The sequence below is a fragment of the Acyrthosiphon pisum genome, chromosome A1 (assembly GCF_005508785.2).
Source record: "Acyrthosiphon pisum isolate AL4f chromosome A1, pea_aphid_22Mar2018_4r6ur, whole genome shotgun sequence".
NCBI classification, from domain to species: Eukaryota; Metazoa; Arthropoda; class Insecta; order Hemiptera; family Aphididae; genus Acyrthosiphon; species Acyrthosiphon pisum.
Genome location: NC_042494.1, coordinates 47,093,965 through 47,118,072, shown reverse-complemented (window position 1 = coordinate 47,118,072; position 24,108 = coordinate 47,093,965). Strand labels below are relative to the sequence as shown.

The 24,108-nt window shown below is 26.6% G+C and overlaps 2 protein-coding genes across 2 annotated transcripts; both read right to left on the bottom strand.

Moving 5' to 3' along the window:
- Positions 1–9,341: 9,341 nt before the first annotated feature.
- LOC100160863 lies at positions 9,342–13,648 on the bottom strand. Its single transcript, XM_001947206.5, has 3 exons — positions 13,455–13,648; positions 13,323–13,390; positions 9,342–10,136 (listed from the first exon to the last, which is right to left on the bottom strand). Exons 1-3 carry the CDS (start codon positions 13,502–13,504, stop codon positions 9,661–9,663), a joined length of 594 nt encoding a protein of 197 aa, XP_001947241.4. The 5' UTR covers positions 13,505–13,648; the 3' UTR covers positions 9,342–9,660.
- Positions 13,649–19,854: 6,206 nt separating this feature from the next.
- LOC100569515 (adenylate cyclase, terminal-differentiation specific) lies at positions 19,855–22,158 on the bottom strand. The gene is made up of 4 exons (XM_003247094.4): positions 22,030–22,158; positions 21,312–21,346; positions 20,887–21,189; positions 19,855–20,756 (listed from the first exon to the last, which is right to left on the bottom strand). The coding sequence occupies exons 1-4, from the start codon at positions 22,071–22,073 to the stop codon at positions 20,254–20,256; spliced, it is 885 nt and encodes a 294-aa protein (XP_003247142.1). The 5' UTR covers positions 22,074–22,158; the 3' UTR covers positions 19,855–20,253.
- Positions 22,159–24,108: the final 1,950 nt, after the last annotated feature.

Here is a 24,108-nt window from a genome sequence, read left to right as displayed (position 1 = left end):
GTTTTCTTATCGCACATATGCTTATTATGTCTACGATGATATAGATTGTATATTTTCTTCTAAAAATAAAAAAAAAAATTATCTTATCTAGATAAAAATAATTAAATCATCTAATTATCTCATCTAGATAAATGTTATGGTTATCTGTGGTAATTTATCTAGATAAATAATATAATAATAAGAATATTTTTAAATACTGAAATAGCCAATAATTTACGAGAATCGAGTAGTGATTCCAAATACCAATATTATTATAGTAAAAAAAATATATTTGTTGAAATATTGTCATTTTTATTTTGTTATTTTATTTTTATTCAAGTTGTATTAAAAATTAAAATTGTACATTATTTTAAATATGATTTAAAAACAAATTATCTATTTTTTTTATCTAGACAAATTTTGAATGAATTATCTGTTATCTTATCTGTTATATGATTTTTTGGTTATCTTTTCCCGACACTGTCTATATGGTGTAATCAATTTGAAAACGAAGAAGTGTAATGTGTAAAATATAATAATTTATGTTTGACATTTGGAGGTGCTCGTGTATAGGTACTGCGCATCTACTGTTCCCTATACAGAGGTATTATATGCATTTATATGTGAACTTTAAGAGGTTTAACTTCAATAGTAAAAAAATAAGGCATCCAGAACCCATATCTCATGCTACTTACTATTTACTAATATGTAATATTATATTATATGAAAAATTGTGTAGTGATATAATATTAAAATGTTCTAAAAGAAAGTACCTAATAAAAACAAATTTAATAACCGATTCATTCACTGATGTGTTTGACAGTACATAAAAAAAAAATAAATAAAAGAAGATTTTCTTGGGAATTAAGAAGGTACCTACTTATAAAAAATAATTTTAGGAGTTTTGACTGTTGAAACAAGAGATCAGTATACGAATACAGTCAATACAATTTTAATTATCTGTATTAGTCTTGTTTTAAACATTCAAAGACCTAGTATTTAAATACTTAATAAAAACAATAAAGCCATCGGTTTAAATTTTTAAAAAGGATTTCCCACTAAAATACAATTCTAATTTTATATTGTTGGTGCAATTCATAATTTTATCCGTCGAATTTGTCAATTTACAAATTATAAAACCTCATAGTTCAAAACACGTAATGTTACTTAAATATTGTATATTATGTCGAATGTCGAGTTCCCACGATGACAGTAAAACGTGATGAGTTCTATAGTCTAAACACTCTAAACTATAAAGCCGCTATATCATGAGAGTGTCATCGTGTGAACAAGTTGACTGTACTATCAAAGTATTTCGAAAGGCACTATCGTACTAAGCATGTATTAATGTATTATATATTGTAGTGCGAGAGTAGCTATAATGAAAGTCATAGTGTCAAATGTGTCACACGTCTTAAGGGTGGTTGAATACACGGTTTTTAACATTTTTAAAACACTGAAAGAAAACTGGCTGGAGTTTCATTCTTTTCAACACAATATTAACAAAAAAAAAACTATATATTTAAAACTTACCAGTAATTGTTAGTATTATACCTGTTTTTATGTGACGAAAAATGTTTTGATCATTAATGACGTGACCTGCCCTATTCCACAGTTATAAATTATCTATAAGTATAGCTAAGACCGCGTACTTCGTTGCCCGTAAAACATTACAACTCTTAAAAAAAATGTGATTGTTCAACTCGTTTTTGGTGATTTGCCCGATTAACGAATTTCATCCAGTGTGCAGAAAAAAATATTAATTTCTAATAATTATATCTCCTATGACCAGTAGTAACCATTTATAAACAAAAATTTCCATCGTAAATCATAAAATCCCTATTTGAGCAACTCTCGGGTTGGACCTACCAGGCCCAATTGTAAATCTAAACCATGCGGAAAAAACTTAAACACACACACACAAAATTTCATCAAAATCGGTGCAGCCGTTTAAGAGGAATTCAGCTGTGACACACAGAAAAACATTCATTTTTATATACCTATATAATAGATTGTTATTATTTTGGGCCACTCAATTCATTTCTCTAAGACCAATCATACATTAAAATCTTCCCCGTGACCCGACCAATCTATTGGTGAAACCCGTATTAAAATCTGCAGAGTACTTTTCGAGGTATGCGAGTGCGTCATACAAAAAAGGGGGCTTCTATTTTATAATATACCTATATTATAGATTACAATGACAAACAAATTAAAATAGTTTTAATGAAATTAAATCTTTAATGTTTATGTATAAATGTATAATTGTGTATATATAATACAATATTTACATATGGTCTGGATATCATTAAAAATTAGTTATAATTGAATAGTTATAGGCGATATTTTAGAATTGGCGGTATGTGAAATTTGCCCACCGGTATTCGGTATATGTGTTTACATACCGGTTTTTAACGGTATACCGGTATGTCAGTATGTATCGATAAATACCGCTCGTTCGGTATATACCGCTTACACGGTAAGTACAGGTCGCACGGTAAATACCGATCGCTCGGTATATTCCACTCGTTTGGTAAATGCCATTTAAACAATGAATACCACTATTACTACTTTTAATCGACAAATCGATAGAATATAGTTGTGACTTTATTATTTTAGTGATACATAATAACTTTAAATTACCTATACAACTATTGATTTATTTATTTTTTCATCATTTTAAAAATAAAATATAAATCGCAACTTGATAATTAATAAAATAATTTTATAATTTTGTACACAATTTCTGAATTTTATAAATATTAAAATATTTATAAATTAAATAGGTATTATAAATAATATTTAAACATTAAAACATTTTAAGTCCAATTGTGTCTGCTGTGATTTATATTATAACCTGACAACATATTTTAGATATAATAACAAAGTTAACATTTTAATTTAAGTCTAATATCATGTTGGTGCTGGAAACGTTTTCATGTTTTTCGGGGGTTCAGCTTCAGATCATAGATAAACAAGACCTCAATCAGCTGATCGAGTTTCGCTTCCACATTGTATTATTCTTCTATGACAGTTGTAAATTCGGTAAATACCGTATATTCGATAGATACCGAAAACCCGGTATACCGGTAAGTGTAAGAAGCCGGTATTTATAAATACCGGTAGGGCGATATTTCGGTGACTCGCCGGTATACCGAAAATACCGCTAACTCTACGATATTTGGATTTAGTATTATAGTCATATAGATAGTAAAATGTATTTATCGTAAAAATATTTTTATTTTTATTTTTTTTGTTATCTTGAATGACGGAAATATTATTTATATAATAGACTATCTTAACTCTCAATATACATTTAATCAAAATGAAAAAAAGACATGTGTTCACATAAAATATAAAAATACATTAATACCGAATAGATGTAAGTATAGGAACGATAGTAAGCAATAATAATTTTTTGAAAACGAACAAAAATTATCCCTGATTATCCAATATTATATTAGATGGGTATTACATTTTTTATGTTTCGTTTGAATCCAGATTGACCTATCTTTCCCTTTCGATATTTTATCAGAGATCATATTGTGTAAGACTTACCGTACCTATTGGAGCTCTGATCAGCTAATATTACTTTTAAAGACGAATAATACGCCTATAATATTATACATTATAAATATTAAAAAAATGCATGAATATCATACAAATCTTAGCCTTATCAACAATATTTCCATGTTTAAAAGCGGCTCGGATAATATAATATTATTATAAACTAAATACATTTGTATAATATGCATGATTAGTTTTAGGCAATAATAATAAAGTTAATATAATTACGGAATGGAAATAAGTGTATTATGTAGTAGGTGCACGGGTGTAATTAGGGGGGGGGAGTTAGTGGGATAGATCCACCAAAAATTTTTTTTTACTGCTAACGTTTTTATCAAAGTATTAGTAATGAGTAATGACCATTAATGTTTGCTAAAAACGTTTATACCCCCCCCCCCCCCAACCAAATTCTAAATTACGCCACTGAGTAGTGAGTAGGTATTATAGTACATTAAATTGAACTAGTGTATAATTAAAAATCACAATAGCACGATTTTATTGTACGTGTACCTACTGTCATAATAGGTACTTCGTTCATATTATAGTATTGTTTCAATGATACCAATTGGTTGATTTTTTTACATGAAAAAAAATGTTTATAATAACACGATACTACAATATATTATATTGGCCTGCTGAAAATGTTTGTGGCCTGCCTAGTGGTTAGCATACCTTTCAAAAAGTTGAAATTATGCCTCTGTTTATACTATTAAGTTAGACATTTTTTTTAGTCAAGTAGGAACAGTTTAGTACAATACAAATATAAAATCCATGACGACCAATTCATATTGATTTTTAAATAAAAACTACTTGTCTAGATACTATTTTGTTAAAACCCTTTTATCAATAAGTATAAATAAGTAGAATATGTTTTAACTTAAGAATGAATCATTTTTTTCTTCTAGTGAATTTCAATTACTTTTCCGTATAATATTTTTAGAATATTAAATTATTAACTATACATTGGACTGTGATATTGTATTATAAACGATAATATTGAATAATAGGTATCTAGGTAATATGTAAAATATTTTGATTACGGATACAGTGATACTTGACTTCATTTAGTTAAGTTATCATAATGTAATCATTGACAGTGGTAGTGAAAGCATATAATTATACATATAAAAATTGGTTTTACATAAAAAATATTATTTAAGTAGGGTTTTCAACTATGTAGCTACTACCTACCAATTTGAAGAAATTTTTAAATTTGAAGTAATTTTGCATAATATACTGTGTCTTTAGTAGAGCGTAAACACCTTTTTCAGATTAGTGTTTTAAATAATATAATAAAATTGCTCATTGAATTATTCTCTTCATTTGACATTAGCTTAAAGTAAAAATTAATAAATTTGGCTCGTGTAAAAATCGCATCGGTAATGTTATAAGTAAAAAGTAAAAACATAATATTATTATATTGGTTCTAACCTTCTAGGTCAATCGTCCGACGACCATTTGACCGACTGTCAAAATACTAATAAGGACAATCGATGAGAGTGGGTTGATTGTCTATCTACCCAATATATTATACAATATCATTGTCATGTTTATATATATATTTTTTATTATTAATAAAAATACTCTCGGCCACATTAGAAAAAAAATTATCTTACATTGTTGACTGAATACTAACGATTGAGTCGATTGAGAAATATAAAAATTGGCTAGTTTGCAATAATTATTAGGAACGATAAGTAATATTAAGAATGTTAAAAATATGTGCACATTTTTATAATTTATAATGTATATTAAAATCATTATTCATATTGTTATTCGTCTAATAATAAAAATAACGAAATTCTCATAACAAAAATAAGTACATACCTTAAAATGTTAGTAATATTTAATTATACTGGCATGTAACAGCTGTTAGGCTGTAATTAGACCAGTTCCTGGTGTTTAAATTTGGACGTTGCAGTGTACCTATGTATTATTTTTGCATTACCTCCTGGCTCTTGGCTGAAGGATAGTGAAATGTATATCAATGTAATGTAATATTGAACCATAGAAAAAATTAATAAAAACAAATCCGAGAGTACCAAACATATATTTAGAAATTGTTCAAATTTTTTTAGTAAATTTTTAACTTTTAGGAAAAGCACTGAAAAATTAGTTTATGCAAAGTGCCAAAGTAGATACCATACCAATAAGCAATCACAATACGTTGGTTAAATATTATAATATTATAATATTTAACTACTGTGCAATTACCTTACTTTCAATACAATTCCCATGGAAAAAAAATAATATTGTAAAACTAATTCATTTTTTAATTCAATTACAAATATATTTTGTTCGGAATTCAGTGAAAATCTCGATTACTTGCACTATTATTCAAAGAAGGTAGACAATTTTTGTAGTATTTTCTAACGTTTAGAGCTACTTATAACTAATTTTAGCTATTTATGGCCTAGTGAAAATCAAAATAATCATATTTTTAAAATATCGTATAGTAACTATAATTATTGTTTAATTAAATATAATAGTAGTTTACTATAAAATCACAAGTTTAAAGTAATTACAGGAAATATTGTAGAAAATGAGGATTGTATAACTACTAATTTCTGTATTGAAAATAATAGCTACTGTAAAAATAAGTAATCATTTTTTAAATATTATATTCATTGTTAAACCAATAGGTAGTGGAGTATTTACGTTAATGTAACACAATGACAAAGTTCATTGGTTATGTGATGCGTATAATAGTGTTCTTTGTCATGTATTTTCGTGGCCAACGTTTTACTCCTTAAAAAATAGCTGTAGATACCCACGCATTTCAACATTATTTTTTTTTATTACCAAGTTTTAATACCTAAAATTTTTTTACTATATTTATTCAGTAGTAAAATGTAATATTTGTTGAGGTTAATATTAAGTTTACGACTTTTCACGCTGAGTGTAATTGAATAATTTATATTAAAATTTAAAACTGTATTTTTTTCTTTTATAAAAACTGATAAATTTGTTTTGCCGTATTAAATATGTTTTACATTTTGTGTATTGAGTTAATCAAAGATTGAACTATTTGGTACTGTAAAGATGAAATAATTTACAAGTTTCGTTATAAAATACGACCCTGTCTGATAATTCATTTTATATTTGTGCAATCTTCAAGGATAAATAAATAATTATGAACGTGAATCTGTCAATCTGGTACTACTGTAACCAATATTTCAAGTATTACATTTAACGCTTAATTATTTAGAAGTTATACACAGTTACCAATAGAAGCATATTATTATTAAATAATATTATATACCTAACAACGAATGACATTATATTATAGCAATTAAATCAATACCCAAATTAGTATTCTGATATAGAAATAGGCCCATTTATAAAGGAATAATTTTCTAATATTCCCTTAAATTCAATTCATTTTCTGGCTTTAAATTTTTCTTTAAAGATACAAACAACCATACCCTAAATCCATCCAACAATTAAGAGTAATTAACAAAAACGAGATTTAATTGTCGTCATTATAAATATAGTTTTCAATTTTTTAACCATGTCGGCCAACACGGATCGGATGTCTATACAATAAACATATGTCTACTAATATAATATTATGACTTCATTTTATAATTAAGTCATTATTAATTAATGTAATATCGAAAAGTGCATTAATCGCACATTACATTCATCTCATACTCATATATGCACGCCATTGCACCTACTACAAATACTGAAAGGTATAATTAATTTATGAGTACAATATTTACATTTCCCGTAAAGGTACAATAAGTTTACACCGCGCCGGTCGAGACTACGTAAAATTGACCGTTCAAATTAAACATTCACTTGAAACGTTTTACTTTTTCAAAACCCATTGGACAGTGTACCTACACGAATACATATTTTATCGTAATACATAACAACATTTTTCACTGTACTGTAAAACCAGAAATGTATAGGTATTATCATAATTATTATTTATAAACAGCTAGCTACGTTGTAAAGTCTGCAGGTAACCAAACAGGTAGTGCTTCTGTATGCCCCGTAAATCACTGTAAAAAATATAAGAATAAAATAACAGTTGCTGTTATATCTAGACTTCTACGAGACATCCTCGTTGAAGCCAATAATATATCATACGGTACTTAAGCAATAATGCGTTACCACTGCGTCATTATAACGGTTTAATTATTCAACATGGGCAATTTTTTCGATAAAACAATATTTTATATATGTGTTGTCGCATTATATTACGTTATACAAATCGATATTACACCGATTACGACTCGTATAGATTAGACTTGAATACCGATTATAGAGTGTAACGTATATGCGAACATATTGACTATTGTGTTGTTCACATACTTACTCAATACTCATAATATGAACAAACACGTCATGTCATGTCATATGTCAATGTGTCATTATACGCGCGATAAGGAGCAAATTTATGCGGATTACATTTTCAACCGTTTTGTTATGGACGTATGGTTAGATATTATTTTAGTTACTTATACTCATATCCTCGAATTAATCGTAAATAGGTAAAATATAATATAGTAGAAATTATAGGTAGGTAATGATGATAGATTATAGATTTCTGTCGATTTTCAGTTTTTTTTTTTTTATATAAACAAAATAACGGTTCAACTGTGGTTTAATTCTTAAACAATTATTGTTTGATATTCTAAGTGGAGCGTTGAATGCGTTGGTTTTACAAGGGTTGGATTTTTTTTTTTGCATGCTTCATCTATATAAAAGCAAAAAAAAAAAAAATGTTGGAATTTTAAATCATAAATTAAAATTTTTAAGCCTGTGTATAGTAGAATAAGAACATATTTAATTAGTTGAATGGGACCTTGTAATAAGTTTCAAATAGTATTATTTCTATTTTGATAATTACTTTTGAAAGTTAAAACATATATTTTTTACAACGATGCACGATGTTAAAATGCTACACACAACTGCTCTAATATTGTATATCTACAGCGCCGTCATACAATATACTGCTTGTAAGCAATATAGAATAATTAAAAAATATATTATTCATTGCAGATATTTAATTTTGAAAAATCTAAACTTGCAATTTCAATAAAAATAATATTCATGAATGTATTATAGTGATTTTTTAGGTTTCTGTAGGAAGAACTTATTAGGTACATTCTAATAAATTGTAAATCCTTAGCTTTATAATGTATATATTTTTATTAATTTCTGACTACAAAATAATTATGTTGCAAATTTTTGTTATTTTGAAAAATTTTACAAAATTTGAACTTGAACGCTTATAAATAATTTTGCTAATGTATTTTTGATATTTTATTAATTTATATAAGTGATACTAATGAGGAATCATCTTGTATTCAAGTTTTAATTTTTTTTTTTGTATGGGAGAAAAATTTGTATCAACATTTATGGCAAAAAAAACTAAAAAAAGTCGAAAATTTAAAATGTATAAAAATGCAAATTGTAAATGTGAAGTACCTACTTACATTGTTAGTCCTTTTTGAATAATACACACACACACACACACACACACATGGTTCCTGTCAAAAGCTCCAAAAAACTACTTTATAGTATTATTATAAATTATAATTGTTAATTAAAAAATTCATTCTCAAAAGATGATATGTGTTTCAGAGTTGTACAAACAGGTTGGAAAATATTAATTAACTATAGTGGAACCTATAGAATAATGTATAAATGTATATAGTATAGTATGTAATAAGCTACATATATTATATTTTACATTTACTGTCTACTACAGTGTACTATAAAATATGTATATAAAATATCATATTTAAACAAAAATCAAATTATTTATACAAATTGTCACAAATTTAAAACTAAAAAATACAAATATGTATGTTTAATTCGGCGTTGAATATGTACGTGGTTAAATGTAATGATAGTTTTATATAAAAAAGGTCCATATTAAAACACTTTCATACTTACAACAGTATATAAATATTTTCGGTAAATTAGAGTGTCAATATGTAATATAAATTTTGTTAGAACGATTTCCATAATAATGTAAAATGTAAAATCACTTCAAATTATATGTTACATTTCTATATCTAATTTATAATATGATTGTAACTAAAAATTCGTACATTAAATAGCACATAATTATATAGTCCATTATACTTAATTTATCTAATTATGTTTCGTTTCGTCTGCATTGTTTCGATGCATTTGAAGTTCATTTTCATCATACTCGCGATGTAGTAAATTCTCATAATAAAGCCGTTGAAGATACTTTGAACGTTGTGCAACGAGTTTCTTGAGCATATTTTCCTTTTTCAGTTTCGCTTGTTCTTGTTGTTGTTTAAGGTGTTTTTTAGTTTCTTCTTGTTTCTTTAATAAATATTCTCGATATTTTTTTTGTTTTTCTGAGAGATGACGTCGAAGAAGGGCTTGTTGTGCTTGAATGTTCCAAAGGTGGTGGTTCATTAGATTACTCTGTGGTTCAACTTGTCTATCCACATAAGATCTCTGTTGTATTTTATACTCTTCATTACGATTAACTACTTGCGGCAATTGCAATAATTTACTTCCTTGATATTGCGCATTCCATTGAACATCTGGTTTCCTATAAAAACTGCTGACGTTGTCTTGCAAGGTCTGTAATACTATAGATATTACAAATTAAAATTAATTTTTGGAACATATCAGATGTAATAATAATAATAATAATAATAATAATAATATAATGGTTTTTAGATTTTTATTATTTAAACATTACGATATATTTTGATTTAACAACTTCAACATATTTATTTCATTAGAGATAAATTAAAATTATCGTTCTCTAGTATATTTATATTATATACATATGTTACAGGCTAAAGTCTTTTCGTTTTTAGACCATTCAAATAATAATATAATAAGAACGGTAATTTAATATACAAATATAATTATAAAATACATTTCCTAATTGTAATATGATTTACGTAATATTAAAGTGTTTATTGAACAAATTGCATTTATTTCCTTTAAATATTGGAATACTAATGAAAAGGTTTTTTCAATGTTTTTTAACTTAGGTTTATTAATATAAAGAATTTAAAAGTTAAAATTAAATCGCAATATACGTATAGTTAAATTGTAAAAATTATCAAACAAGTTATACTTTTATGTTAATTAATGGTGTTATTTTTAGAATATTTAAAAAGTGCGATTATGGTACTCAATACAATTTATTATAATAATGGTATTCATTATTATTATACCTTCAACTACTAACTGGTAATTTGATTATAATAATAGTAAAACTTAATTTTTATTAGAAAATAATAATTTTTAAAAGTCCAAAAAAAAAAACAAACATAATTTATTAAGGATACAATTGAGTTTGAGATTCTTGGTTTTCTCCCCACATCAAAAAAATCTAAGAGGTTAATCACATTTTGACGTGCCAACGTTCTACCTATATCAGAAAATGTATGAGGACCGAATGATTATGCAACATAAATTTTAATTAACAAACAATTAACGGTTGCTATTTTCTTAATGAAGGTTGCTAGATGTCCGTGGTTACATAGATGGCTATTATTATTATTACTGCCATTAAATTGGCAACGTAGGATGTATCCACATCCTAAGTATTCGGCACTAGCTCGCCCACGACCCTCAGCGATACGTCTTGAACGGTTGTGTCGACGTGACGTCTCCCCGACATAATATTGTATGACCAATGCGAAACGTTAAGATATATAACGTAATTCTCCAACGATCATCCGATAATCAAACGGTTGTGACCAACGTTAAGTTATGTCTACGAATATCGGACATAATTTAACGTTGGACATAACTTGATTTTCGATGTAGATACACGAATAAATCTTTTACACTTGACTAATGCGTTTCATTTCTATTGATACGGCAGGCAGACGTTGCCATGTCTATATAACTATTAACTTGCAGCCGCAACAGTCCGCCCTTTTTTTCCCCGAAGATTTAACGATAAAAAAAATCTTGATTATTTTATTTCTAAAATAGAAAATAAATTATAAATTTATTGCATATTTGTTTCATTTTGTCTGTTTTCTTTGATATTTATCTATATTAATTTTTGCCATTCGTTCTCAGCACTTTTAATAATATAAACATTAAATTCAATACGAAACAACTTTATTATTCAATTACATTATGATATAATAAGTACAAATTATCAACTATACCTATAACTACCATTAAATTTACTATAAATCATAGTATTTTATTAAGAGAATTTTCGTGATATAATATTATCATAGTACTAAGTTTTAGAAAAATAATTATTATTTTTTCCATTTTACTTTTCGAGGAAATGAAACAATGATTTAAGTTTACTAGCCAGAATTTATAATGATGCTCTAAGACCTACGATGTGAACTTCAGTAGGTATATATTATTATGTCTTGCGTTACATAGTTTGAGTTCTTATAATATCTGATGGGACATATTATATTATTGTATATTGTTTTATCCTATTTATTTAATAGTAAAATAAATAGAAATTAATTTGTCTTAAAAGCAATTATTGGCCTAGCGATATCCTTTAAAATATGTATTTTTTTCTCTCAAACAATTTCTAATAAAAAAAAAATATATATATAATTAATATAATAATATACTATTCGTCTAAACGTATTCTTCTATTCAAGTCTTAAAACTAAGTAGACATTCACTGCTAACTGAATATTAAAAAAATTCTTCTCAAATCGTTATGACTCTACTATATATGGTATCCAAGCATGTGGGTGGTCCTCAAAAAATTGAAATCTATCTAAAATCAAAAACTCACCGTCTTATTACTAAACGCCCTATACTATAAATATCACCAATCAAATCATCCAATCCAATTTACATAATATGTATAGGTACTGTAGGAGGGACAGAATTAGTCAGTCGCTTGTATCGTCGATACATGACAATGTCAATTCAAAATTACCTGCACAATCTTTTAATCGAAAAATTAGTTACAGGAAGTAGGAACTATATAACGGTAAATTCATCCCACCATCTTAAAATACGCTGGGGCCGTGATATTTTACACTAATAATAACATATATGATATTTTCCTCTTACGTTGAAAGTTTTGCTCATGTAAATTATTTTTGTTTCCCATTTAATTTAAATTCAACATTACTCTAATCATGTATCATATACGCTTATCGTAAATGTATATATTTTGTATAGCTTGTGTATGTCTTATGAATAATAATAATAATAATAATAATAATAATAATAATAATAATAACAATGATGAACGTGAAAAGTTCGGAATTTCTGAAGTGGCGTTATTGGACACCCCTTTCCAACATGTCAAAGTGTTACCATAACTTGTAACTACATAACTTTTGTATTTATGTACTCATAAAGATTGTAGGTACCTACATATTATCTTTTATATAAAAAAATTTAATAAAATAAGGAGTGTATAAAATTAATATATTATACTCAGTACTGTTAAAATTAGCATAAACGTTCAATTAGTATTCTCTGGTAATATTCTTGAGGAATTTTAAATAAATAACCGGTAATTTTTGTAGCGTCAATTTATAATAAATAAAAATAAAACAAAATTGTAATTATTTTTAATTTATACAATGAATCAATATATTTTAATATTTTAATTTTGTTTTAACCTTTAATCTACTTAATGCATAGCGAATGTGTTTTTCGTATAACTCACAAAATGAAATAAGTATTTTAGTACCTATATACAAATTAGAAATGTATATGGATTTTTAATAATTTAAATATTGAATTTTGTTTAAGAGTTTATCCTGAATTCAAGAATAGCATTATTTTTAATACTAAAACTATTTTACCATTATTTCTCGGAGTTGGATAAATGTATGGAATATATGGCCTTCCAAAATACATATTGATCGAATAACTAAACAAAAAAAAAAACAAAAATTAAAATATATTTTTAAAAATAGTTTACTTTTAACACTTACACTATATTATGTGAAACTAAGCCAATTAATAACAAATACTTTGAAATCATCTCCTCTGTGAGTAAAATAATTATTAATTAATTTTTAATGTTGTTTAAATTTTTTATTGATTTCCAATCAATGTTTATTTGACATGTATAGAATCATTATTAGCATTATGTTACATACATTATCGCAGAACTCAAATGCGTTATAACATAATAATTAAAACTACAAGTGTTAAAAATTGCAAGCAACACACTAACCAATGTGTTCTATTCATATTCCGAAACATGTTGCGCTTAGTTAAATAATTATATATTATATAAGTTACAATTATACCTATTTTTTTTGTATAGGAATAGTATTACGTTAATTATTTTTATATTTTATTTTCGTACGCACGAAAAATAAAATATATATATTATTTACTAAAACAATAGTAATATAATAATGACTTATCAATGAAGATTAATAACTAAATACTATTTTTGTAACTTTTTGCTGTTTAATTGAATCTGGATTTATATCAAATCTGTATTAAAACATCAATTTATTAAATTTTATAGGTAAATAAAAATATAAAATGTCATGTACTCATGTTTATAGAATAATTAGGTACTTTGGGATACATTACAAAAGTTGCAACAATAACTCACTCAAACTCAGTGAGCCAAATGCCCAAATGATTGCTGTAAATAACTTATAATTATATTATAATAATAATGATTGATTTATTAATAGAAAATATATTAAGCTCTTTAATAACGATGGATTATGATATAATTTATAAATATTTCTAAACTAATAAACTAATTATATTCCAGTTAATTAACTGAACGTATCACCAGTATTTCTATCACTATAGGTACTAATTATTATACAAATCAAATTAATAATAATAATAAAAATAATTTTTAGTCATAAATATTCAGGTAGATTGTCAAATACTATACCTACAATATATTTTTTTACTGATAGACAAATAGGTCAAAACAATGAATGTTAATTGCTCATCATATAGAATTACATTTTTGTTACAACAAATAATGATTAAATTACATTTTTTTATATTATCTAAGAAAGTTTGGTTCATGAAAATAAACATGAATTAAATTTTATTTATAAAAAAACCCTTACTCACTAAGAGGTACTTCTTATGTAAAAAATATTCTCTTATATTATATGTGGACTAATCAAATCAATATGTCAGAGATATTTTGACTTTTATAATGTGAATTCGATTAGTCATGTCGTTATCAATGCAATACTGAACGTATTCCTTTAACTACCAGTATTGTGCTTTTAAAAGGGTACCATCACATTGTCTGAGGGTAAGAAAGCTATATGAAAGCTTAAGCTATAATCAGCTGAAAAACTCATTTTCAGAAAAATCACTGGTCATTAAATATGGCAACATGACATGGGTTATATTATACATATTAGGTAATTAGGTATATTATAATATTAAATAGTCTTTTATTTAAACAATATAATATTATCATCATTGTAATAAACTTGCTGTAAACATAATATTATTTAAGTTCAATAATTTGTAATTATCAAAAGACCGCATATTTTAGTAATATTTAATAAATCAAGTTATTAAAATGCTTAAATGCAAATTAAAGCCAATTTAGTTTAAGTTACAAAAAAAAAAGTATAACGTTGGTGGAGATTGCCACGTCTCCACTCCTCTTCACCTCAAATCCATCACTGCAAGAAGGTATTCAAAACATAATTTTATAATATTTATAAAAAGATAGGTGGTCTCCGTGGTCAATAAAACATTATTGCAATTGAATAGGGTTTTCTGAGTCGTAATTAAGGAGAATAATAAAATCTGAGTTGATGAGTATAACTAATATTTTAGTAGATTAGGCCAAAACCAGGGCTTGAAACCGCTTCCGAGGAAATGGGTTTTTTTTTTTTTTTTGGCTTATTCTGGGCCTTGAAGGTCCATCAGGTTTGGCTCGTTGAACATCGCCCTTAATTCTGCATTAGTTCTTCGTTCATATAAATTTTCCTCGTTTCTTTTGGGTCCATAGATTCTCCGCAGTATTTTCCTTTCAAATAGTAGTAATCTCCACAAGCATATAATACTATAGGTCTAATGAGTACTTTATAAAGTCTTATTTTTGTATTTTTGAAGGAAATGGGTTACCGGAAAATTTTTCAAAACCGGTTACCGGTTTTCGGGGTTTTTAGAATTAGTTGTAATTGATTACCGGTTACCAAAATGATCTCTAAAAATGTAGTTACCGGTTATCGGTTTGGAAGCGGTTTCAATTCTTCAAGATTACCGGTAACCACTCTGAAACCGGTTTTTTTTTTTTTAAGTAGGAACTAGGAGCCACGATTTAAACAAGATTAAAATCTATTTTACCATAGATAGTGTGGTGTACTGACGTACCTCCATAATTGTGATAATTTTGTTATTAAAATTACTATTATCATTTATCAGTATTATCATATATTACTTATTACATAATATTTGGTATGGAATAATTGACGGGCGAATAAGCATAGTAATAGGAAATTAGAAATTTACCTTGTTTAGTGCGTTATTATTACATTGTAAGAATAAATATCATAACAGTCGGTGATAATAACTTATAAGTTATAACTAGGGCTCGGATTTATATGTATTTATATAACCAAAGTATGTATTTATACAATAAAAGTATGTACATAAATATGTGCTAAAGAATTCAAAATATGTATTATCAAAAAAAAAATAGTAATAATAATAATAATTAATAATATAATAAAATGTAATAAAAAAATTATATTTATCTAATTATATTGATTACAAACATTTATTAACATTCATTTTTAAATTTTTGAATCCAAAAAATCGCCGATATTGTCGTAAAATCTTAATAATAATTAATAATAAAATTAAATGTGATAAAAAAATGCATACCTATTTATCTATAGTTATCTAATTATCTTGATTACAATTAAGTAATAATAACATGCACTTTTAAATTTTCGAATTCAAAAAATCATTGGTATAATATATAGTCACGATAACCTTTCAATTATTTTAACTTTGAAGAAAAGTCATTAAAACAGTATAATAGTCTAAATATGTGAGAAAAAAATGAATGATTGTGAAATATGTAAAAACATGTATTTATGACAAAATATGTAAAAATATGTTAAGTCAAATATAGCTTATTTTATCAATAATCTTGTGAAACAAATTTATCACTTGCCGAAATTAGTTTATCATGTCGCAGAAAAAATATGTATTTACATATAAATCCGAGGCCTAGTTATAACATACATATATATAGCTGGTAGTAATCGTAAATAAGTTATAATTAAATATAATTTTTTTTTTTTTTATTTTTTTTATCCCACGGCAACTTAGAACATTGGGAGAGGGGAGGGACTGTAAGTTTTAGAACGGTAGGTGAGTGTTACACGTGGGTGTATTTTGGCAGAATTTCGAATAGGTTTCTGCCATGCCCCGGAGTGGGGGATGGCGGCACTTGTTCTCCGGACACCGTGACTTGCCCGGAGAAAAATGCCGCCCAGTGGCCGAGAATCGAAACCGCGACCGGCAGCGCCGCAGCCAATGCGTTAGACCGCTCGGCCACCTCGTCACCAAATATAATTTATAAATGTATAATATTACATATATGTATCAGCCTGCATTCGATAATGATTCTACCAACAGTTTCAGTCTAGAACAATGTGTAGGTATACTGAGAAACCAGCATTGTCTGTGCACCGATATACTATTCCGCGTTCGAACACGCGATGGTTATTTTTAATAATTATTTTAGAATAATTTGGTGTTAGGTACATTTTACTTTTTTATATTTACTTCATGATTACAATTTAAAAAAAAAAAAAATTATATTAACGTTAGCTAATTGATTTTGAGATTTACGGTTTTGATTAATTAACCGGTTCTAAAAATAAACGGTTACCGTTATAGATTTCCCTCTTTATCGAATTACGTGATTACCGGTAATTGATAACCACTTCTCAAAATTGAAACGCGAGAACCGGGAAGCAGATACCAGTCCAAAAAGTAGTCATTGTAACTGGTTGCCATAAAAAAATCGGTTACCGGTTTCAAGCCTGGCCAAAACACACTTAATAAGCCGAGCAAGAGATATTTATAAGTAATAATATGTATTGTATTCAGTCTAATATTTCTACGTTTATCACGAATGTATACATAAAAATAAAAATAAATATTTAAATTTAATAACTAATCAATCAGGTCAAGACAAAATCAATTTTGTTAAAATATTCCCATTTTTTCTTAAATTTTTTTGTTTGTTCCCGACGCTTTTGTAAACTACTGGGAATATTATACTTTTTACCCTACAAAGAACCAACTACTTTCCTACTAGAAAAAATGCAGAAATAGAAAATTGAAGTTATTTTACAGCTTACTGTCCCAATAGCCAATAGGTGATGACAGACAGATAAAAAAATAAATAAAAACTAGACATTATCGCTCCACTCCTGTAACGTAAATAAAACCAAAAATTGTGACCGTTCAATTTTGTAAGCCATAATGAGTGAATAACTTCAACGAATAGGCCACGTTGAGATATTTTACAATCACATTTTTTATCAACTGTTCCGCGTGAGTAATTGTATTGTTTTATAGATATTATTATAAAATATATATTAATACACGTTATTATTATAGATTAATTGTTCGTAATTTAAAAAAATAAAAATATTATTTTTTTATGCTAACGGAATTGGAACAATTAATAATTTTTTTATTTTATCGTTTAAAAAAAATATGAACCTACATAATTTATTTACTATATTATATCAATTTCTATCATCTATCTCCTTTAAACTAGGATTGTGATGGAGATATAGAGTTACATAACTCGTATTATATACAAATATTAATAACTTAACAATGTTAATAATATTATAAGAAATATTTGGTGAGAAATTTGAATAATACGAGACGTTTCTATATTATAATATAACATTACAGTAATATTGGACCAGTGAGGAATTATAGGTATTTTGTAACTGAATAGGAAGCGCAAACTCTGATGAAATAAACCAAGGAGCCCCGTTATTAGCTGGAATAGATGTTTTGTTCTATTTGCACACAATACAATACTTATCATAAATATATATTTTTTATATTATTACAATTTCATCCTCGGCGTCTGTTATTGGATAATACAAATTAATAACGAATAGGGGAAACTGAATCCTTGAAATGTTTAGTACATGATATCTTAAACATCTTAAATCAAGTCTAGAATACTTCAGAATCCAGATGTTATTTTGGTGAGGTAATTTTTCGGTTTTCTCAACAGTTTATTGAAGGAGAATGTATTATCAATTTCAAACTTAATATGACAGCAGCAACTGAACTTCACCGTGACTTGTGGTAAATAAGGTGAGAAGATTCACCAAAACAGATTTCTGTATGTTGCTTTAACTTTCATATTCACGGAGCTTAATTAAATTTGAATCTAAAACGACTTTCATTCACTTGAAGTATGTATTTTATTGTGTATAAACAGTAAATTTCGTTTTACGACAATTTGGTACTGAAGTGCTATTTTAAAATTTTTTTTAAAGTTTTAGATTCCATAACAATTTAAAATTTATGTTTATATAAAAAAAAATGTTGTATAGAAAATGTAATGTTTAGTATATATACCGTTATACCTACAAGGAAATTGTAGAGGTTTAATTAAAGATTTTTTTTACACTTATTAATATAATAAATAATATATTTTCATTATGTATTTATTAATATTATAAACAAAGTTAAGTAGTATGTGGGGTACGGAGTGGCCGAGTTGACTAAGAGTCGAACCCAGCCACGGGCGGAATTTTTCTTCGAGCAGTCATGGTGTCCGGAGATAGAGGCCGCCATCCCGGGCATGGCAGATACCTACGGGCAACGGGTGCCCACTAGAAAATTCTGCCAAACTAACAAACACACGTGTTTAAACCTACAGTACACTTCCCCACTTCCCCACAGTTATAAACCACCCAATGGCCTAAGTGGCCGAGGATTAATTAATAATAATAATAATAATAATAATAATAATAATAATAAAATAAAATAATTATTTAAGTGTCTTAAGTATTTAGAAAATAATAGAACTATTATTGAGCTTCATTGAATTATATTATTTACAATTTAATGATTAAATAATATTTGTATTATATTTTTATTTGTATTGTTTACATTTATTTTAATAAAATTATAATTTATAAATATTTCATTAATAACCTATTTTAAAATTTGGGCATGGCAGAAACCTACAGGTGCCCAACTTGAAATTTTGCCAACCCTAAAAACATGTTTCAACCGTCCCCCCCACCATCACTATAAAATGACAAAAACAGCTAATAGCCATAGTTACCGGGCTTAAGTTCAATAAAAAAAAAAAGAAAATTAAGTAGGAAAATAGGTATATTGTATATTTTATATTGTTATTCTATAAAAATATCTTTGTATTAAAATGATGAAAATGATAATTTTAATTTATGTATCAAGTGGTTATCTAATTGATAGTAATATTTCTAAAGACTTTTTTATAATTTCATAAACAAATAACATTTTTACTAGGTAGTATTATTTTATAAATTAATTTAATAGCTACAAAGTTTTTACTTTATTTTTATAGTTCATAATACATATTATATTTAATGATTTTAAATACAAACATATTATGAATAATAAGTACATCTTGTATTCATAATTTATAAATTATCTTTACACAAACGTTTTTTTTTATTTTTATTTTTATTTTTCTGATGGTATTTTGGCTATATGGATTTAAAATAATATCTTTCTTTAATTTTTGCTATTAACAGTATTAACTATTGGTTTGCGTATTTTTCTGGTTATTCTCACTTTTGGTTTCAGATTTTCTTGTTTTTGTTTCAATTTTTTTTCCTCTTCAATTTTTTGAAACCTTAGTTCTTCTTCTTGGCGTAATTTAAGATCCTTTTCTTTTTGTTCCATTTCTTTTTGTTCTTCTTCAAATATTTGTTTTTGATATTCTTCTCTTTCCCTTCTAATTTCTTCCTTATCCCGTAATTGACGTTCCACTTCTTGTTGTTGTTTTTCTAATTCATCTTCCTCCGCTTTTCTTTGTATAAGCGCTTTGCGTCTTTCAATGTCCATGTCATATTCACGTTGTACCCTTCGCTGTTCTAAAATTGCCTTTTGCTGTGATTCTGCTTCTTGTTGTCGTTGCAACATTTCATTTTGCAAATTATTTTGTAGATCTACTTGAGGTTGTTGAGCATATGGCAGTGGAGCTGGAGTTGGCCCGTAATTATTTACGGATGGATCTGAAACAAATGTATTACAATTGTAATAAAATAATAATTAATGATTTAAGGTTGTATGGTGGACTGAAAAATAACTAACTTTAAAGTAAACTAAGGTTATGGCTATTATAATATTTTACAATAAAAATACCACTATATTGATTAGGTTGATAAAATGGATATCTGTTTTGCAAGCTCATGAGTTGAGTTAATGCCATCATTCTAGCATACGCTGACATTATCAATAGAGACAATTGTTGCTGATTTACGGGATTCATTGAAAATGGAGATTGGAATCCTTGCATCATTGGTGGTTGCATAATTGACTGTTGTGGCATTGGATAAATGGGTTGGTTTTCTTCCATTGATGATTGTGGCATGTTTGGAGCAGTGCCATAAGCTTGATCTCCTTGTGTAGTCGATGGTTCTTGTTGAGAAACAAACCTCAGATTTCCTAAAATAAAGAATAATTCGATAATTGAGTTGTAGTGAAAAAAATATTAATTTAATTTAAGTCAGTGCTCTTGTCCAAAGAAATTATATTTAACTACAGTTTTGTAGTGATATTAAAATTACCTCCATTAATACTTGAAAGAAATGCTTCTGCAAATCTAGAAAAAAATTTTAATTAAAATGTTATCGATATTAATATATCATCGACCATGTTAAGTCTATTTTTTATTTTATTATAGGTTTCAATATTTAGGGCTCATTTAACTAAAACCGGATCCCTAAGCTTATGTTACATTTAAAAATTATAAATTTTTCCAAAATCTAGTGCATATAACCTGCTAGTTAGGTTTAATACATACATTGGTTGACAATAATTTTCATAAGGCTGCGTAAGTACCTACCTATTTTAATAATTTATGAACTGTGATTCACTTCAAAGCAGACATTTTGGAGAAGATCCAATGCTTTATTGCAGACAATATTAATATAATTTTACCGAATGTCTTACCAAAACTAGTAGATACACAAAATATTTTTTCATTAAACAAATTAGGTAAAAACAAAGAAAAGTAAACAATTATCTACATGGTCTAGATAGGTACCTACCTCATTTACAAATTATGCGTAAGTATATTATCATTCGTATAGAAATTACAAAATGGCTAGACACTCGCGTATTTATAACATATATAATCATATAATATCCATCATATTAATTAACCTATGTTAACAATATTGGTTTGACTGTAGGAAAACGGTATAATATGTTAGAATGACGTATAAAAATCGGTGGCACATTGTGTTTTTCTTACTATAAAACAATAATTTGAAAAATACTTACAAAGCACTCAAACCGACAGATAAAACAACCGAGACTAAAAACATAATTATTAATTTTTAATAAATATGTGCTCTCAAATAATATAACCATACACAATATACACTATGTCGCTTTTACTGTGGCACAAGTTATATTTATAAGCGTAAATAATATATGCTGACACGCTGAGCTCACAAATGTTAGTAATTAACCGTAGTGACACATTAAAAGTATTGTACTTTCATTATTTTAAACGCATATTTCTGTTGCATAATTACCTCATAGGTATATACAATAATATAATATTTTACATTATATATTAACATAAATGATTTTAGATATTTCTAATAAGTGCAAATTTCAAAAAAAACCGAGGAAGTCACTCTGCTATATACATTTTAGACATTTTGAGTGTACATGAGTACCTCGTCATTGATTATAGGTCATAACTCATAGTGATATTTGGACGTAGAATTGATATAATATAATTATATTGAGTGTCCTCGTTAGTTTCAGTACGTATTTCAGTTAAGATTATTGACTGATTTCTTGAACGATTCGTGTTGCATATAATTATGAATAATGGATACGTACGATGTACATGAAATGGTGACGATGAACATGGAATGGTGGGACTAAACGTTTATCCGAGACAGTATAGTACGCTGACTACATGGAATCTAAAATTCAGAATGCTATCTGCAAAATGTCAGAGAAATGTTAAATTATTTTCATGTCATCCATCTTCTAAAATACTCAAATCAAGAGGGTTCATAACGGGAAAGTAATTATGAGATGGATGATCAATATTAAGTAAAAGCGCTGAAAAAGTAAACCTGTATAAAAAGAAAACATATATTTTAATATGAATAATAATTGATCGTGCAGCATGCATGTAAAAACAATTATATTAATAATAATAATAGCACTTTATTTGATGTGCACAATTTAAACGGTAAAACGTATTTGATTAGTACCTAGAAATACATTGTTTATGCGTAATCATGTTAAATTCGTTATTAATGAACACAATTTTCGATTCGTCAAAATGTATTATTAAATATCTTATTTTTTTGATTCAGATATTTGTAGGTTTCAGCTGTGGTTTTATAATGAATAAAGTCAGGAATTAATCATATCAATGTAATAATATTTACAACTCGAAAAAATTGATCAAACACGAGAATAATTATAAAACCTTTATTATCCTTAAATAAGCACCGTTTTCTTACCTAAATAAATTAACTTTACATCTGTCTAACTCATCTGAAATTTGAACATCTAATGCAACTCAATCAATGTAGTGGTTTTTATATTTAACCTATAGGTTTTGATATTTATTAAGTATTAATGAATCTAAAATATATTATATCAATGGTGTGGAAGAGTAATAATCCACTTTTCAAAATTTTGAAGGGATAATATTTTATTTGAGATCAAGGAATATAAAAGTATTATATAATATTATATTAAAATATTACATGAGTACTTTAAATGTTTAAAAATAAATCATTATATTTTATATTTTTATGTATAGTTTATTTATTTATTAAAGTAATTTCAAGTCTCAGAAGTGGCATTGGGTTTCCAAAAAAAAAAATGGGAGTGGAAACAGATGAAATATGTAATATTAAAGTATGACATATTGGTACTATCGTAAAACGAAACATTTAAAATCATAATATAGTTAAATTCAGTTTAAACTGTTTTTTGCAAAACTACAAGCTGTAAATAATTTATGGAAGCATATATTATAGAAATATATATTTTTTTGAATATGTACTTTTTGCTATTGTATAATTGTCGCATGTTAAATTGTTGACTATATCTTTATTTATAGCTATTTTAAAACAGTGAGTCAGCTAGATGTGCACACATTGTATCTTGAGTATTGAAGTAATCGTCATTAACACGCAGAGTTTATTACGGGTTTCAGTTGAACAGATATACACAAATTAATATTCATTTAATAAAAAAAAATTCAAAAAAGATTGGCAAGTGGGTGTCGCTCTGCTGTACAGTGGATTACAAGTGGGTCGCTGTCATGGATGGTGATACATTTTAATTCAATGATATAAAATCATTGTGTAAGAAAAACGA

Bases quoted from the DNA above. Each gene is read 5' to 3' on its own strand.
- LOC100160863 (XM_001947206.5), bottom strand. From the start codon at position 13,504: ATGATTTCAAAGTATTTGTTATTAATTGGCTTAGTTTCACATAATATA. The intron at 13,391-13,454 runs GTAAGTGTTAAA...TTTTTTGTTTAG, and splicing joins TTAGTTTCACATAATATAGT to TTATTCGATCAATATGTATT. The intron at 10,137-13,322 runs GTAAAATAGTTT...TAATATCTATAG, and splicing joins TCCAACTCCGAGAAATAATG to TATTACAGACCTTGCAAGAC.
- LOC100569515 (XM_003247094.4), bottom strand. From the start codon at position 22,073: ATGTTTTTAGTCTCGGTTGTTTTATCTGTCGGTTTGAGTGCTTT. The intron at 21,347-22,029 runs GTAAGTATTTTT...ATTTTTTTCTAG, and splicing joins TCTGTCGGTTTGAGTGCTTT to ATTTGCAGAAGCATTTCTTT. The intron at 20,757-20,886 runs GTATTTTTATTG...CATTTGTTTCAG, and splicing joins TCAACCTAATCAATATAGTG to ATCCATCCGTAAATAATTAC.